We start from the raw sequence: 14,541 nt of genomic DNA on the forward strand, positions 1-14,541 counted from the left end.
TCAAAGCCAGTCACAAGTGGTGTCCCACAGGGATCTGTCCTGGGACCCCTCTTGTTCGGCATTTATTTCTCAGATGTTAAAGCAAACATGGGAGGGCTGTGGCTGACAAAGTTTGCAGATGACTGCAAACTAGGCGCCATAGTCGATACACCAGCAGACACACACATCCTACAAAAAGGCCTCACTGAAACGGACAACTGGTGCCGTAGTCACGGCCTTAAACTAAATGCCAAAAAATGTATAGTCATCCCTTTGGAAAAAACAAAGTACCCACAAATTATCACATAGACAGCAACCCACTGAGTACGGAAAAAGTAATCCGAGACCTAGGGACCCAAGTAGACAGCGACCTCTCATTTGACACCCACGTTGCCAAAGTGGTTAGAAAAACATTCTACCTTGCACACCTCATCATGAAGGGATTCACATCCAGATCCAAGGATGTCATTGTACCCCTATATTCCTCCCTCATCAGACCCATGATTGAGTACAATGCCCCATTTGGTATGTACCTCACCCGGCACTTGCAACAGCTGGAGAGACCACAAAAGTACCTCACCAAAAGGATCAAGGGTCTCCAAAATATGTCTTATTCTGCCAGACTAAAGAAACTTCAGCTCTATTCAGTAGAATACCGCCTGCTCAGAGGTGATCTCTGCCTGACGTACAAGGCCATGTCCAATCAGGATCTGATGGACATGCTCCACCTCAAAAAATCCAAATCCATCAGGACCACGAGAGCTAAAGACTTAAACCTCGGCACAAGTATGAATAGGACATGCTGGAGGGATAGATTCATAACCCAGAGGCTTCCCATGCTTTGGAACAGGATCCCAGTTCGTATTAGGCAGAGCCCCTCACTGACTCTCTTCAAGATAAATCTTGATGAGTGGATGGGAGATCGAAAGTTTACCCCAGGGGTCACATCTGTGTCACTGCTAGACAGGGGCACAGTAAACTAATTCTATTATATAAGGGGCCTTCATTGTGTCACTACTAGACAGAGGCACAGTATTCTAGATTTATTCTGTACATTTTTGTACCATTTCATGGGGTGGCAAAAGCCACATCACTATGGCTAGGCTTACAAATGCCCCAGGGCAGATAGCCTAGTACTATACTATGAAACTATGAATAAAAACACCTCGGCAACGGGTACTCATGTCGGCCACCAAATACTGATTTCCAAACACAGAATACTTAAATAAATACAGTTTATTTAGCTCTTTCACCTCACATTTAAGACTTCATCAGAATAAACCACATCATTTAAAAATACATAAGCTACTGTTGGTTCAGTTTAAAAAAAATAATTTCTTCATTTCATGTTTTTGTTTTTTTGTGCTCAAATTCTTAAAGTATCAAGCAATATTTTTCAAATAAAATTGCAGTCTATCTTTGTTGTAAAACTTTAGACAAACAATCACATCTCATCTAAAAATTGCCACGTTTTATAAAAAATATTTTGAGGTGAAAAGAAGAACAATCACATTAGATAATAATATTAATAAAATATCTAAATACATGTATTTAGCTCATATAATTAACAAATATTACAACTTAGCCACTCTTAGCTTAAAAACTGGCGCTAAGGACAATTGATAATTTAATCCTGGGGAGACAGAGGCATTTAATCATATCTGCCAAAGCAGTTCATGATATTTAAGCAGAGTCTCCCACTGTCTTCCTCGTTCATTCAGAATTACTTGTTCAAGACTCCAAAAAGAAAATCTAAACTTATTACAATCTACTGAGTGCCTAAATAGGGTGTTTGTTTCAACTTTCATGTTAAATTCATAATACTGTTCATATACTCTTGCTTTCAGGGCTGTCTCAGTATTTTGTACATAACAGGAGAAACAATGCCAACAATAGGATAATTAAATGAACCCTTTTGTGGAACAGTTGAAATATTTACTTGCCATTAGAGAAATACCTATGTTAGGGAGATCAAACTCATCACAATGTGACATATACGTGCACTGGTGGCACATACCACATTTGTAAGTTCCTTTGTTTTCATTAGTACTCATATGACACCTTAATATAATAATATAATCTTAATATTATGTCCTGTCTTATAAGTATATAATACAGGTTTAGAGAAGACACTTAAGGTGTTAGGCATTCTTTAAAATAGGTTCCAAAATTTTGAAACTATTTTCTGAATACCAACTGCATCCTGATTGTACTTCATTATGAAATAAGACCTATTATAAATAATGTCACCCTCAGTATCCATATTGTTGTCAATATTACCTTTATGATTTACTTCAAACTGTTGCCTATATTAGTATTCACTATCAAAGATCCTTCTTCACTAGTTTGCATCAATGGGACAAATCTGGTCCCCCATCTCATTAAAGCTTCATTCTTTAAATTATTGACCATGGTGACTGGGTAGCCCCATTTAACAAAAAGACTTTCAATATACCCATGTTCTTCCACCAGGTCCTCATAAAGGAATATCATGCAAGCTGCTTGGACCTTTTGGCCTTTCGCTATGTTCCTTTTTGATGATATGGGTGGTTACTAGTAAAATGTAGGTAGTAACTGGAAAAACTTCCTTTCCTATACAACCTAGAAATAAATGTACCCTTATTTTCATCTTTAATAAGCCTAACATCAAAATAGTGAATCTCTTCTGTCGCCACACTACAGATAAACTCCAAAAAATTACTTGCATTATTAACAAAAGCAACAATTTCTACTAATTCTTTTTTTTTTTGCCATCCTATAAAATGAATACATCATCAGGGAACCATAAGTATAAGACTATGTCCTTCAAGTACTGTGATTTAAACATAAAATGATGTTCCCAATATAGTAGTAGCACTATGTTGGTGAACACAGGAGTGCAGGCAGCTCCCATTGCTACCCCACTCATTTGTTTGCAGTATTTGCATTCAAAAAACATAAAATTATTAGTTAACACTAATTCTATATTTTCCATCATCAGCCTTAGGTCATTAGCATTAAAAAAATCAAGTTCTAATAGCATACTATTGCAGACATACTGTGTGGAGGGATAACCGAGAACAAATCTTTGATATCTATTGTGACCAACAAATGATGTGGTTGAAAGGCCACACTACTAACTTTGTTTAAAAAAAAAAAATCACATGAATCAACCAAAATATGGTCATATAAACTTAAGAATGAATTAAGCTTTTTATCCACAAACACAGCAAGGGGGTAGGTTTTGGACCCAGTTGCTGCTACTATGGATCTTATTGGTGGATCTATATTTTATACGTCTTAGGAATATCAAATAACAATGGGATAAGTGACCTTAATACCTTAAAAAAACTAGAGTTTTATCAATAATACTCTGCATAAAATTATCTTCTAATATCAAGTCTAATTGCTGGTAGGTCATATTTATTTTGTTTTTAGAGACTTGATTATACCCAATATCACTGTTTAGCAAATCTAACATTTTAGCCGTGCAACTGCAATATTTCATAATCACACCACCACCCCCTTTGTCCTGTTTCATGACTCTAAATGCTTTGTTGTTGTTGATATCTGTCAATACAAGCTTTTCTTCATGTGTAAGCTTAAATCTACAACACTTTTCCTTATCATATAACCTGATTTCATTTTCTAAGTCCTTAAAGTTAGAAAACATGGGGTGTAGAGGGGGGTTAAAAATACTTTTGTTCCAAAACCTAAAAGTTGAAATACCGTCCACACTATCACCATACATCAGTTCTGAGCTGCCATTATGTAAAAACAGTTTAAAGTTAAAATGAATTTCACTACTATCTGTTTTACTCGTAGGTATAAAGGTAAATCTGATGTGGTGGGGGTGGGGGAACATAGATATCACAATAGACCCTGAAGCTGCCCCAGCACAATGGGCACAGTGGCATGCACCACTGAAATAGGGTTTACTATGTGAAAACATAATGCAATGAGACGACCACAGTGTACAGGGGAGGTATATTAGTGCATTAAGGCTTTCAGGAGCAACATCAGTTATATGTATAATGTGTTTGGTGCACTGCTGGAGACATCCATCAGAACCCACTATAGTTATGGCCCATCCTCACTGGAAATTAAACCTCTACCAAACTCAGATACTCAGGAATGTACACTGGACATTCTTCCTATGCTGACTGCCTATGGATTATATTACTGGTGGATGGTCTCCCTCTGTTTGTGGATTGCTCTGTTTGCTACATATGCAGCAGCTCTAGGGACTGGGCAAATGTGTTGCTGTTGGGTATTTTATCGTGGCTGATCTGCCTTTGCACTATTTGACAAGAGGAATTGGATGTACCTCAGGATTCCCTATGGCAAGTGTGTGAGACGTAAATTGTCTATGAATTTTTATAGTCTTTGCCATGAGGTAAGCAATCTAGCTGAGGTCTTTGTACTTAATACAGTATAGCCGTTTTTCATTACAACAGTACAACACCTTCTCAAATTACACATCCTCTGAAAATAAAGAGGGACTGTTTTCATAGTAGCCCTTTGATATAAATACATCTGAAGCTGCCTTTAATTTGTCTAATCTATTTTTAAATCAGTTCTGGAATACAACTGACATAATTTGTTTAACTACTATTTATTTATTAGTAACTACAATGTTGTTAGAAGTGTTTTTTTTTTCATTCTTAATATTACATCAGCACTGTTAACTACTTTATCTGCTATTACTTTTTACTGTCTTTTCCTGGGCTGAATCTGTAAACGGTCCATCTGGGTCTATGCTCAAAATAAAAATAGGATTAGACTGCACCCCATTTCCAAATCCTGGCATTACATATAACTTTGTAAAATTATTGCTTGTTGTGATTAAACAAGGATATTTGTCAATTTATCATATGGTCTGAACCAGAAAAGAATCATATGTGCATGCTTACTTAAAATTTGTGTTAATGTTAACTTAAGCCTCATTTGTTCCATTAAAAATTGACTGAAAAGGTTATCTTACCCACGATATTCAATGTACTTGTAGATGCATCCTGCAATGACCATAGCTACGAGTGCATAGTACCAAGAACTGATGAACATTAAGGCAAGACATAAGCTCATTCCCAGGAAGGACAGAGTCCTGTAAGAGAACAAAAAGACAGCAGCAGTTCTTCTCTGAATGGGTCTACAAAACCAAAATCACCAACATTCAAGTACCACATACAAACATTCCACTTCATGCTACGCTTTTCAATGTCTGCAAGCATGCCAAAGAAATGAATAATGCATATTCTCTCTGAAGCTCAGTAACTAAGTTAATATAAGTTTAGGAAAATGTATTTCTTTAATTTTATAAGTTGATTGGATTAGTAAGGCTCCTTTTCATCCATGCCCCGCTACAGCAAAAACAGATAAATTTTAAATATGTGATGCAACGTGCAAGAATCTGATAACCTGTCATGTGGCATTCACAAATAATGTTCAAAATAATTCATTCGATTACCTTGACTTTACTTTTATATATCATCTTGATTACAGGGCTGAAGGTAGTCAGACTGTATTCAGAAATCAACCCTGTTTGCTAATAATAGCAGCTATACAGATGGTCTTCGGAAAGGTATGATTTAAACTGGTAGTCAGATTGCTTACAGAATGCTGTTTGTTTTAGAAGCACTTTCCATAGTTTGGATCTTGGCTGGCGAAGGCTTTTTTATCGCATTCTTATGAAACACACAAGATAATTTCTGTAGGAATGATAATCAACAAGTTGATGATGGCCTTTATATGACAGCACAGGGGATTTTAGCTTTGAGTTGTTAATGAGTTGCTTCCTGTAGGAAAGAGTATAGGCTTTGATACCTTCCACCTCCATGTATTTGCTGTGTTACTCTAAGTCACATGACCGAACAGTGCACATGGGTCACCCATTAAAAGGGACACTTGTGTCCAGTGGGCTTACCCAGTTAACAAATGCATAAAATGCAAAACAAATGAATTAAGCTGCACAAGATGGGGCAGTAGTCACATTTAGGAATTAAAACATAAGGCCTCACATGATCTGAGTATGTTTGTATTTGATGGAAAGACAACGTGTCTTCTGCATGAATATACTTTCATACTCTTTCCTGGGAGAATTACCTATTAACCAACACACTGTCCACAGATACTTGGAACAACTTTTTGTTGGCAGAGGACTTAACTGCTGTAGATGGAAAGCATATATATATCCCAGTAATGGAATGAGGACCCCTTTGCTAAATAAACATATGAGTTTCTATAGCCAGCATTCATATAGTTGTTTTTCTGACAAAGACAATAAGAAAGAGATAGGTTTAAACCATACTCTTGGGTATTTATAGACCGAGCCTGATTCAAGAAAGTTTGCAAACAGACTGGTAATAGATAATTTAACCATGGACAGTCTTTTTCTGAGCCCCAAACAATAGAACCTTCATTTAAGATATATTTTAGATATAATATTTGCCATTTTACATATGCTGACAAGCTATTTTAGATATAATATTTGTCATTTTACATATGCTAACAAGCTGTTATTTGCATCCTAGCGGGCAATTTGTTCACTGGCATACATCATGCAAGGAAACAACAAACCTGTTAACAAATGCATATATTTTTTCAGTTTTTCAGCACTTGCTAAACACACCTTTATATATCATTTTTCTTTTCACCTGACAGCAGTCAATGTTGTCTCACAGATGCAAAGGGCTGTTATGCCTTCTTCTGAAAGCATGTGTGGGTTCCCATAACTATCCTAAAAAAAGGTTGTTGTGTAAATACAACTTGATAGAATCAAGTATATGTCCTTGGCTCACGGCATGCTGTGCACCTCTCCTTCCAGTGGTCAAATCACCTCCTTACTACCAGTAGGGGGAGAAGGCATCAACCAGTCATTCCCATCCTCCCTTCCCTGACCCCTAAAACTAAACCCAGGTCACATGAGCCATAATCTAGGCTTCACTGCTGAAAACCACAACACCAGGGTTAAGTGCATCTTAACTTCAAATGATATTGCAGTGCTATTACAAGATCTGAAACCATGCTGCTTAGATAACAATAATTCACATCTCTCTACATAGCTTGTAAGCTGGGAGACTATATCTCTTTCTCCATGATTTGTCATTTGGTTCCAGTAGGGTGGTAGCTCTATATGACTCACTGTGTATTGTTTGGGGCACTTGTTAAGGATAATTTTTGGAATTAGAATAATAAATGTAGGTTTCCATGCATAGAGGGATAAAGGCCCTGAATATGGCTTGAGAATGATAAGTGATCTAGGTGCTGGAGAAGCGGGAGTTTGGTCATTGCAAGCACATCCATTTTTGGGGGAGGTGGGATAGAGATGTGGGGGTTTAGTCTGCTCTTGTACTACTACTTAGGGAAGGAAGATTACCATGTGTGCCTGGGCTATCAAAAAGTGCAATATGCTGCAGCAGAGTTCTGGAGTACAGGAATACTCAGTTAAGGAATCAGTCTCTCACCTGCTTAGGTACTAATACGTACAATATTAAAAAGCAAGGTACCAATGCCTACAGCTTTAAAAATGTCACAGAATCAAAGCAAGGTAAACAACGATCATAGAAAGAAATGGACAAAGATAGAAATATTACTATGTCAGGCAATGCAGAATAATACCGAAATTGCAGAAAGAAGCCAGAATGAGGATCCAGTATCCTGCCAGGGTGCAGGATCCACACTGAGAACCTGCAGTTGGTGAGCAGTAGAATGAAAATCGTGTGTGGTTCCAAATCAGGATGGTCAGTTGTACAGAAGAAACTGAAGCCATCTGTAAGAATATCTAGTCAGTGAGCCACTATGAGCTGGGAATACACAGCAGTACAAAGATGCACAACTGTCATGTGAGAGTGTCATCGCTCAAGAAAAAGGCATATCAGCCTCGTCTTCTCAAGTTCACAAATTTCCTAGCAACCAGAACTGCTTCAATAATAAGATAAGAAGCTCAGCGAGAACAACCATTTTAAATATTTTCAGTCTGGGAGACCCCTTAAAGGAGCTAGCAAAAATATGGATAGTTTGACAGTTGGCCATAGCAGTAAACCATGAAAAATTGCATTAATTGAATGTGAATAAAGATTTGATGTAAAAAAAAAAAAAAAAAAAGATATCATTAAAAATAATTTAAAATCACTAGATTAATGCACAATACTCAAAAGCACATTAATAAAACAGTAGATGTTTTATAAGCCAAATGTAGCATACTGTGGACAGGAAATGCAGGTCAATATGGTACAATTCTTTACAGAAGGCAGTCATAGCAAAAAAAAAAAAAAAAAAAAGACAATGGCTAGGCACGTATTTAAGTTTTTATTTGGCATTTTGATAGACATTACACGTGCAAGAGGAATGACGTGGAGGTATAACAAAGCTCCTAGAGAGAAAGCAGCAGAAGCAACCTATGGCTAACAAAGGGATTTAGTAGCAGAAATTACAAAAAATACAGGGAAGCATATTAAGCAGACAACTGTTCGCCAGTGAAAGTTACAGTTTAAAATGCAGTAAGACAAACAGAATTATATGACTGCATTTGCACTGTACTCTCTTTAAGGCTTCTGTAATGTCTGTTGATATACTTATGCCTCAATATGCTCATGGGGAAAAGTAAAAGCAAAACAGGTGTATGCAGAAGGTGAAAAAGTCAATAAAGTAAGATTTAACTAGTAGAAGCACCATCCAGTGAAACCCAATACATTTGCAACAGAATATACAAGGTTATCCTGAAACTCAATGTTTGTATAGTTAGGGGAATATTCCCCTAATAAAACTAAATATTTGAGACTGGCCCCACCTAAAACAGGTATTGTTGACAGTACACAGCTCTGTGTAGTTAAAAAGAAAAAGATGCAAGGCCTAGTCAAAGGGAATAGCAGTTCACAGATAGAAGTTTCTGTTCACTTGGCTCTATTCCCAAGTCAGGAAGAAAAGTTCAAAGGCTAATATCAGAACCAGTTTATTCCACCTAACTCCATCAAAAAAGGCCCTCTCCCTTCTCAAAAATGGCATCAGGAACTCAACCTTCAAACATCGAGGAAACATATAAAGCAAACAATAATAGCTTCCACTGTTAGGACCAAAATATTTCTACAAAAACAATTGACAATATGAATAAAAATGGGTAAGTTCAAACTAGGAAAGAAGACATGAGGAGAACTGGAATACAATCTCTGAATGAACCAGATGACTTATCAGAAATGAAACGTCCATCCAAGCCCCATATTCAAGAGTGGTAAAAAAACTAAAATGTAAGCACATGAAATGTCGGGACCCACTACAGCAAGTCCCGAAACAAAGAGACTGAATGTCTGAAAAAACACACTCAGAAATATGAAATCTGAGACTGACATTTCCCGGAATATTCCTTTCCTCTGAGGTATGGTGATATCGGAGCTGGTATCTATACGTTTTTTTTTTTTGGGGGGGGGGGCTTACCCTCTCCTGCAAAAAGAAGTTTAAAGGAGAATAGCAATGCTGAAGATTTGCTCGTCTAATTTTTGATCTGTCGGCACTCTCCATTATGAATGTTGATATTTCAATAAGGAGACAAATAAAATGAAAACTGTAGCTAATAACCAATACTAACACCATAACTGAAAACAGTGCGGCAATGAAGGCAGGCAAGCTAACAACAAATGAACTCCCAGATTGTTCCACAAATGTCAAGCCAGCAGTTAAAGAGGAATTGGGGTGGCAATAGTTTACTTTCAACACAGCAGAGAAGGTTTGTTCAGCCAATAAATCAGTCCAACAGTCTTCAGAAAGACTAATTATACCACTTGTTAATCTTAAAACAATCACAAAGGATAACAACTGTACGCAAGACTGAAAGAAATTTAACTAAAGCACCATACCTATTCCAAAAATGACCACTGAAACTGGGAAGGAAATGGAATAATATAGTGGCAATGCCAGTCAACTAGTGAGGTATGGAAATAGGATGATAATACCAGTCAACTGGTGTGGTGTGGAAATAGTGTGATGATACCAGTCAACTAGTGTGGTGTGCTGCTTTTTAAGGCACGTGACCAAAAAGATGCTCTGGTCTGGGGGTCTATAGTCAAAGTACTATGAGCTGAGGAAGCACGTCTTTTTTGACATAGCCTAATATCCTTATTGTTGACATGCTCTTCTTTAACCCTAATCAACCATCTTACAGGATGGAACAGCCTTCAGTCCATGAATTCCACAGCTTCTCAACTTTCTGTCGCTGATTTCCTTTCTCATTTCAGCAAGCTTCCAAGACCTTTGTCTAGCCAATCCCAAACTGCATCCCACCATCCCATCCCCTCTTCATACATCCCTTCATTCTACTTCAGATCTATCACATGCAAGGACATCTACCCACTGCTTGAACAAATTAAACTTGATAGCCCCCCTGGTACTGACAACCTTCACCCATGGTTTATTTATCACTGTAGAGACAACATCATAACCCTACTGAAACTCATCTAATACCTATGTATTACTCAGTGTTATGCCTAATATCTGGAAGAATGCCATTTGAAACCTCTCCAAAAGAAACCCTTATCCCTCCAGTCCATCAGACTTTTGACCCATTTCTAGACTCCCTGTCTTTGGAAAGATTCTAGAAAAGTTACTTTATTTGCAACTCACTCAGTACATCAACTAATACCACCTTCTCTGTCAAACGCAGCATGGCTTTTGGCTCGGTCACAGTACATCCACAGCTACCTGGGCACTCAGCAACAACATTCTTTTGGAAAAGACAATGGCCTAATTCCTAGAGTAATTTTTATTGATCTCAGCAGAGCCTTTGATCTTGTTGATCACTCAAATCTCCTAGATCATCTCACTGAAACAGGCATGAGTGATGACACACTGACTTGGTTCAAAAACTACCTCTCTAACAGCCACTTCTTAGTTAATTTCAATTCATCTACCTCTACATCAGTCCTGCTGCAGAAAGGTGTCCTTAAAGGATCTATTCTGGCATCTCTCCTCTTTTCTATTCACATTATCAAACTTGATTTACCCCCGTCTTCCTTTCCTGCTTTATGCTGATGACATGGTCCTACTCCACTCCAACCATTCTGACTCTTCCCTTGAACTCGAACTTCAGGTTGATTTTCATGCCCTTATTCAATTGGCCAATGACAAACAATTACTACTAAACTCTGTAAAACAAAAACAATACTTATTGGCACTAGACAAATGCTCACTTCTATTTCCGGGCACTAAAAATCCTTGATCATCTTAATAACACTATTGAAAATGGCACCTCCTTCAAATACCCAAGGGTTTTTTTGGACTCCTTCATAAATTTCCATTTCCATATCCACCTGGACAACACACACAAAAAATCAACTATCTGCTATTCTGCATTAATAGGATACCCCCCTTTCTCTCCAGACCCTGTAGAAATGCCATAGGTAAAGGTATCTTACTCGCTCGGACAGAATACCATCTCCTGCTAATTACTGTAGCTTCTGAAAGAAATGTATCCACCATTCATTCCATTTCAAATGCCATTTTCAGAATCATTCCTCTCTCCCCAAGAAATGACCACCATTGAAAAAAAGCTAACTATCTGCCTGTAAAAAATGCGAGGACTTTTTACTTGCTTCTCAATTATTTAAACTTAAAGAATGACATCTTCCCACCACTAGCTTCCAGGCTATTCAGAGATGCACCAATATACAATCTTAGACATCTTAACCCCTCATGTCCTCTCCTCCAAACCCCCTCTGCTGCACAGACCATGCTTTCTCAGTCTTTGGTCACAAACAATGGGAATCTCTCCCTTCTTTTCTTAAACATCATTCCTGTTACTCCACTTTCCACTCACAATTAAAAGCACATTTCAGGACTCTAGGAAAATGCAAATGCTGTCTCTCTGGTCATAAGACTTAACCTTTTCATTCCTCCTTCTGTCTGCATACCTTGCTCTGACTCTATTTCTGATTGTGATTCTTTCAGCAGACCAACTATGATGGCACTCTATATTTAATGCCTGTATATACTGTTTTTTTCAGTCACTCTGTATATAATGTCATTCGTCTACTGCCTGTATATCCCCAAGCATACTATGAAATTCACTTTGCATATAATATATGTAATGCATATATTGTATTTCATCATTCTCTCTGTATATAATGTCATGTATCTATTGTGTTTTCCCCAGGCTGAGACTGACATGGGTCCAGTGAGATCAATGCTTTACCCTGGTTAATAAATTCAAAATATGTAATTAAGCAAGAAAATAAATTAAAGGTTGCCCAACATGAAGAAAGGAGCAAAGCAGAATAAGCTGAAGCTTCTCTGGCAGGAGTACCTGAAAAAACATTCCAAGCACCACCATACCAGACATATAGGCTACTGTAAACATGGGCATCTTATATTAATTTGTAGATTTTTTATGAATCTATAAGATTTTATCCATAAGATGTGCAAAAAGCAATGAAAGAATCCACTACATCAAAAGGCAAAAACTTTTAGAAGAAAAAAGACAAAATGCGTATGGGAAAGTCGGAATTCTACAGGCAGAGTGTAAGAAGAAGAAACCTTCCAAAGTCTTCTCTGTGATATCTGGAACCATGTGGAGAACCTGCATATCTTCAGAATAAAATGCTTATGTGCTTCATGTTCAGCAGTGAGAAAGGAAATTATATTTTCTCATCTCAAAGGTTTTCAGGAAACTCTGTGACATAACTGCATCTTTCACACAAGTCCACATCAGCCATCCAACCAACAGTGCAAAGCAAAGACAAGCAGAAACACATGCATCCAATCAAACTTCAAGGCAGTGACTGACCTCAGAATGGGGTCACTATACAGGCTGACCTGAGTATACTCACCAAAGGAAGAAATGTCACTTGGGGAGAGTGAGGCCCTTTCACATATGCATCAAAGAAGCCTTACCATGGTGGGGATAACAAAAGGCAATAGCTGAGAACAACCATCTAGAAATATAATGTTTTGACCCAGGCAGTCCTTTTTTCATCCCACCATAGTAAATAGTGGATTCTCTTTTCTAAAGGACTTAGCTCTGTTGAGATAGTACATGAGCTGTCTAGGTATGACCAGAGTATGTAGAATCCTCTTTCTCTGATTCTTTGAATCAAGCCATCAGTCTTCTGGTCTTCTATCCATATCCTAAGTAAACTCTGAAACAACTTAAACAACTTTGGGCATGAATAGGGGATTTATTCCTAATCAGAACTTATTCCTATGGAAAACCAGATAGGGCTCCCCCACCATGTGAGCTTGCAACTCAGATACTCTTTTTGCAGATGTCAAATCTATCAGTAGTACAGTTTTTTTTGTGTAATAAACCTTAAATTTCTCTGATGAGCAGGTTCAAATGGAGGCATAGTTAACTTTTCAATCACAAACTTAAAATCTCAAGAAGGGGCCACAGATTTACGAGGTCGTCTGTGGTATAAAACTCCCTTCAGAAACTCTTTCACCAACAGAGAAGAAAGAGGACCCATGGACGATCATGCTAAGTCATAAGATATACCTAGACAGAGGGATAAGAGAGGCAAAAAGATAGTAACTTACATAACTAATTCAGTATGGGTACAGGACATTATAACCCTGGCCTTTATGACCCCTACATTAACACAGTCCATATCTAGATCTGTAACACTTTGAATACAGTTTGATACAACTATTATACCCTAGTTAACTAAGCTTTATAAAGCATTTGCATTTAATATACATAAAATAATATTAATATTCATTTCTTATGATTTTAATGTTTAAAATGTTAAATATGTTAACTTCCTATGTAAAATTCCTGATTGATTTTACTGTTAACATGTTGAAAGCTATTAATTAAATTATAGTTATATATTAAATATGTTAAATAAATTAACATTTGCATGTTAAAATTTTAAATATTATATTCAATTCCTATGCAAAATTCCTAATTAAAATATTAAGTAGTGAAATGCTTTTATTAAATTTAATTAGGATCAATTAGTCCAGGGTCAAACTGTCCAATAAATATTCTCATAGACAATAAATGTGAATTTTAATATGAAAACGTACCCAATTGTACTGGGGTCAAACTGTCTTGCTTCCTTCACAGTACTAGTGGTATGTAATCCTTGATGGGACCTTGATTATGGCTTTGGCACAAAGTAAAAATGTATTCCACTTACCAATAAAAGACTTTCTAGTAGCAGATTTTGTTTCCTTTAGTATCTGTGCGTAAATGGTACTAGATTTGAATCATCCAGACAGTTAGTTGAAGTTTGAGATTTTGTTGTATCAAAATCCTCACGTATTGTGTGAGCCGATCCAGTCTGCGAGGAAGCTTGTGGTATTTGCCTTTGGGCCAGTTGCATAAGTATGTTGAACCAATGCTGCCTGGGCCAAAAAGGAGTCACTTCAATTATTTCTGGAGTAATTATGAATCGTCACAATTACCATGTATATCAGTGGAAAGGGTAGAAATGCATAAAGGAACATTCCTGACCACAGGAATAAAAATGCATCTATTTTCCAGGCTTGCTTACAATGAGCCCTGGAAAATAATTTGCTCAGTTGCGTGTTTAGAAACGAGGCAAAAGTGTCCATTTGATATGCTCTCTGCAACTGGATCAATTTCATGGTAGACCT

General features: G+C 37.2%; 1 protein-coding gene across 2 annotated transcripts in view; it reads right to left on the minus strand.

Moving 5' to 3' along the window:
- SLC12A7 (solute carrier family 12 member 7) overlaps positions 1–14,541 on the minus strand; it is a 2,260,604-nt gene that overhangs the window by 353,831 nt on the left and 1,892,232 nt on the right. For both annotated transcript variants that reach the window (XM_044065144.1, XM_044065145.1), the window contains one exon: positions 4,943–5,062. In XM_044065144.1, the coding sequence (XP_043921079.1) occupies positions 4,943–5,062 (120 nt within the window). The remainder of the gene's footprint in view (positions 1–4,942; positions 5,063–14,541) is intronic.

This window comes from Protopterus annectens, chromosome 3.part0 (genome assembly GCF_019279795.1).
Source record: "Protopterus annectens isolate FY-2018-M chromosome 3.part0, PAN1.0, whole genome shotgun sequence".
NCBI lineage: Eukaryota > Metazoa > Chordata > Ceratodontiformes > Protopteridae > Protopterus > Protopterus annectens.